This window comes from Histoplasma capsulatum, genomic scaffold, assembly GCF_000149585.1.
Source record: "Histoplasma capsulatum NAm1 scaffold_6 genomic scaffold, whole genome shotgun sequence".
NCBI classification, from domain to species: Eukaryota; Fungi; Ascomycota; class Eurotiomycetes; order Onygenales; family Ajellomycetaceae; genus Histoplasma; species Histoplasma mississippiense.
Genome location: NW_001813977.1, coordinates 1,361,473 through 1,366,291, shown reverse-complemented (window position 1 = coordinate 1,366,291; position 4,819 = coordinate 1,361,473). Strand labels below are relative to the sequence as shown.

Here is a 4,819-nt window from a genome sequence, read left to right as displayed (position 1 = left end):
GTGCGGAAACAGCAGTTGGAAACATCAGCCGTCAAGAGGTAGTGAGCATGATCCTCCGCTGGTACTTGACGTCCGCCCGGGAATGACAGTGTTAGACATGTGTGCTGCGCTGGTAGCAAGTCTGCACAATTGATGGAGTTGGTACACGCGGGAGAAGAAGAGAGGATGGCAGAGATTGCCAAGCGTCTTGAAACTGCTGCGGATGCTGAAAGAAGAAAGGGAACCGTAAATGTGCCTAAGTTGCTTCATGGCGAAATGGAATCAGACGGTATGGATGACGATGGAAGATCGACAGGCTTGCTTATTGCAAACGATAACGATTACAAACGCGCCCATTTACTAATTCATCAGATGAAACGACTCAATTCTCCAAATTTAATTATTACAAACCATGATGCTACGATGTATCCTTCAATTAAGCTGCCATCGCTGCCCTCCCCAGAAGGTAAACCCATAAGGAACAGATACCTCAAGTTTGACCGTATCTTAGCAGATGTGCCTTGCTCGGGTGATGGGACTACTCGCAAAAACGTGAATGTATGGAAGGATTGGAACCCTGCCAATGCCCTTGGCTTGCACCTAACCCAGTACAGGATTCTAACTCGAGCTTTGCAAATGCTAAAAGTGGGAGGAAGGGTGGTATATTCAACTTGCAGCATGAACCCTGTTGAAAACGAAGCGGTGATTGCGAGTGTCATTGACCGGTGTGGCGGCCCAAGCAAAGTCCACATCATGGATTGCAGTAACGAGTTGTCTGCCATGAAAAGGTCGCCAGGTCTGACGACCTGGACCGTTATGGACAAAGAAGGGAGGATATGGGCCAACTGGAAGGACGTCGAAGAAGCGGTTTCGGAAGGTGATGTTACCCTCAACAGAATAGTGGAGGGCATGTTTCCTCCTGCAGAAGAGGAAGGCATCGATTTATCCCGATGCATGCGCGTGTATCCCCATCAGCAAGATACTGGTGCATTCTTCATCGCCGTTCTAGAAAAGAAAAGCGACATTAAAGCAAGACCAGAGGGTGCTAAAAAACCCACATCAACTTCCGCACCTGAACCTACGACGGAAAATCTAGCCGACCGAGATGGTACCAATGCTTCCGTTGAGCTGACTGGTGTATCGGATGAGGCAACTCCTGTAGAATCACATGTCGTGCCGGTCCCAGTCCCTGTTACTCAGAGCTTGGCTAAACGGGCATTTGAAGTGTCAAGTGAAAATCTTGCAAACAAACGACAAAAGGTGGAAGAGAGTCACCTTAAGGTTTCTTTATCTCCTTCTGTTGAAGAAGTCCCTGAGCTACAAACCAAGCAAGAGGCACCAGTCTCACAACCGCATGTATATGCTGAACAGAAACCTACTGTATCGACAGCACCCGCTTTCTCCGCAAAACGCCGACCTGGCCAACCAGTGGAAGAGCCATTCAAGTATCTAGATCCCAAGAGCGAAGAGTTTGATCAGATATTCAGCTTTTATGACATATCACCACAATTCCCGAGAGATCGTTTCATGGTTCGGAATTTCCAGGGTCGCCCAGCTAAGACGATCTATTATACGAGCACCCTAGCTCGTGATATCCTTACTGCTAACGAAGGGGCTGGAATAAAGTTTGTACATGCCGGCGTCAAAATGTTTGTTAAGCAAGATGTGCAACGACAAGATGTCTGCCCATGGCGTATCCAAACTGATGGACTTGCGATTCTTGAATCCTGGGTTGGACCGCGCCGTGTTGTTAAAATATATCAGAAGGAGACGTTGCGAAAGCTCCTTATTGAAATGTTTCCCAAAGTAAACGATAATGGGTGGAAGCAATTAGGAGAAATCGGTGAATGGGCGAGGGATATTGACATGGGATGCTGTGTTCTAAGAATCGAGCCCACAGACAATGAAGATGGCTTCCGGTATGATTCCAATCTGCAATCCATGACATGTGTGAAAGTTTCACTAACTCTCACTTAGGGAACGTATGGTTCTCCCGCTATGGAGAAGTATGTACTCGCTGAACTTGATGCTACCTAAAGAGGAACGGCGCGCGATGTTACTGCGATTATACGATGATGAGACACCTTTGGTGAATACGACAAACAAACGCAAAGAGGCGGCTGCTGCAAACCCCGATCAAGTATCCGATGCGTCGGATGCAGTTGCAAATGGGCAATATGAGAACTCCGCTGATGTGCCAACCCAAGAGGATGATACAGAAGCTCCTCTACCAGTAGAGGAAAACAAAAAGTTGACGATGTGACAATGACAGTGTAGATATATATACATCATTTGTGTTCAAAAACTCTTTATCTTTACACATTCATTCCCTATCTCTCAACCATGGCTATTTATACCTGCCTGTGACCATATGAAGATTCATTTCGACATGAACAGCCCTATTCCCTTCTTCCCACTCTGCTCAGATAGATCCGGAATGGCAAATTGAGCTAATCTATTGCCGACATAACATCAAACATCGGTCAAATCGACTCTTTTGCTTAAAATGCTAACCTGTCCCGTTTCTTTTAGGTGACCATGGCTAGGAATCGAAGGTTTAAATTGCGTTTTCGACCTCAAGTGGAAAGCGTCTCCTCCTTTCCTTTTTGCCACACATTAAACGATATACATTCCGGATAATACAATGTACGATACTGATCTTTTCAAAACCTCCGTTATTCTCTCCCCAGGTAATCTGTGGGGTTAACTGCGGATCTAACCAAAGGAGGCTAAAATAATAGCACGATGCCCACCTGCACCTTTGTTTAGAAGTGTGAAGAGACTCACTCAATTACCCCTGGGTAAATCCAGGGGTTCTCTAGCATGTCATCTGTGTCCTTTGGGGTGGTTCGTTCCTGTTGCTTCTTGGCTGGTAACCCAAAAAGTGAGATCTATGTACACACCCTATATTTCAAAGGGAGTTTATCCAACAGATGCACAAGTGAACGCTGAACTGAAGACATGAGAGGTACTGAGCATGATAACTCTGGATTTTAAAGATCAAACAAGATCTCCTAACGAAGGTGGCCGCAACTCTTCAATTCATGGTGGTATCCAGATGATCTGCATCTGTCATGGCAGTCGATAGATTATTGTCATGTACGCTACCAGGTCCCTAAAAAAGAATTCCCATGTGAATCAACCCTATTTCACCAAGAAGTTAAGGGTGTGAGTTCAGTTGGGGTTAGATGTTCGTGTACAAATATTTATGCACAGTGACTACATCTGTACGTTTTTCTCAGTTCTTGGGATAGCCAACCTCTGAGAATCTCCAGGGAGGCCCAGCGGCCTCTCAGGGTCAAGTTAAGACAAATTCCTCTGTTCATTCCGTCTAAACTTGGGAATCCTCGGTTCGCAATCATGAGGTTCTCCACTATTCCCCCATACCCGTGGACATAATACTCTAACTACTGTACCTCATGTGATTATCCAATTTCCAGTGCCGATGGTTTGACTATCTTCAGATCGCCCTAATGTAGGGCAACGCCTTGGCAGCCTCAGCCGCTTCCAATCAGCCACGCCGATGCGCCAAGCCTGCGATGTCGTCCCCCGCCATCGCCAATAACCAATAAACATGAGGCTGGGGCCCAATCAGGAAATATTCCCAACCTGCCTGGAGCCTGCATCTTCTATCTCATTGTCACTCGGATTCATCTCCTGCTTTGCTAATCTGTACTTTGGTCTTTCGCTCTCCCTTCATTTCTGCTCTGTGACTATCTATTAGTCCTCATTCCATTTACATATCTACAACTGCTTAGTTAATTACTTCAATTGCCTCTAACACGGCGATTATCTTATCTGCTAGTATATTCGCAGTTTGATTCTGCCTTCAGTCTCGCCTCACCGACTCTCTTTCCACAAAAACGAGTCTGAGAAACTGCTACTACATACGAAACGAACCGTTGACTATATAATCGCACTTTTGTCTTTCATGGTCGATATCATTTAGTCAAAATATGGCACCCTTGCCGTTATTCAGAGCTACCTCAAGCAGCCTCCAAAACTTCGCCCGAAACATCGCAGAGCTAGCCCTCCCCTCCAACCAGCAAAAACGAAATCCCCTATCATCCCAACGCAATGCTTTCTCAGCTTCCTCCCTCAGTAGATCTCTCATCACCAAAGCCAGAAACATAACGCGGTCAATTTCCCATTCTTCCTCACACCTCCAGCGTCGCGACCGCATGATTTCGATCCCGTCGACTTACTCCTCCTTCACCTCCTCCCCGGGCACAGTCGTTGGTATAGTCGTTGGCACAGTAGGCGGCTTCGTCCTTCTTGTCTGGGTCCTATTTCTCATTTTTGGCCGCAGCACTACTATTGTCGATGACATGACTACAGTGACGGACGACAGCAGACTGCCCCGCCGCTCGGCATCACATCGACGACGACCGGAGGTGATAGAGGTCATGACCGAGAGTACATCTTCGCGGTCAGAGGACGTTGTGGAGGTGTTTGAGGAATTGTCAACGCCGCCACAATCGGAGAGGAAGTATTATAGTAAACGCACTGGATCTTACCGAACAGTTGACCCGAGCGAATATGGAGGCGGGAGAGGTTCCAGCCGACGGGTACGACATTGATGAATATTTTCCATTTGCATATTTTGGGGGATCATAGCATTTTTAGTAGTTCTGCGTTACACAGTGCGAGTGAAAAGTAGCTACTGTTGTTTAAGCGGAGTCGATTATTCGCATATTCCCTTTCAACAAAATCCGATGTCCAGGGAAATGCATCGGCAAAGTTTGAACGCAACCAACACAGTGTGACGAGAATGCACTCCAAAGTCGTGCTATATTCATATCTCGGGCTTTTCCTCCAGATCAACTTATGCGGGAGAATG

The 4,819-nt window shown here is 46.6% G+C and overlaps 1 protein-coding gene across 1 annotated transcript; it reads left to right on the top strand.

Moving 5' to 3' along the window:
• Window positions 1-165: 165 nt before the first annotated feature.
• On the top strand, window positions 166-2,515 carry HCAG_06738 (conserved hypothetical protein; the record flags this gene model as incomplete). Its single annotated transcript, XM_001539083.1, has 4 exons — window positions 166-268; window positions 626-1,898; window positions 1,957-2,238; window positions 2,512-2,515. 4 exons carry the CDS (start codon window positions 166-168, stop codon window positions 2,513-2,515), a joined length of 1,662 nt encoding a protein of 553 aa, XP_001539133.1.
• Window positions 2,516-4,819: the final 2,304 nt, after the last annotated feature.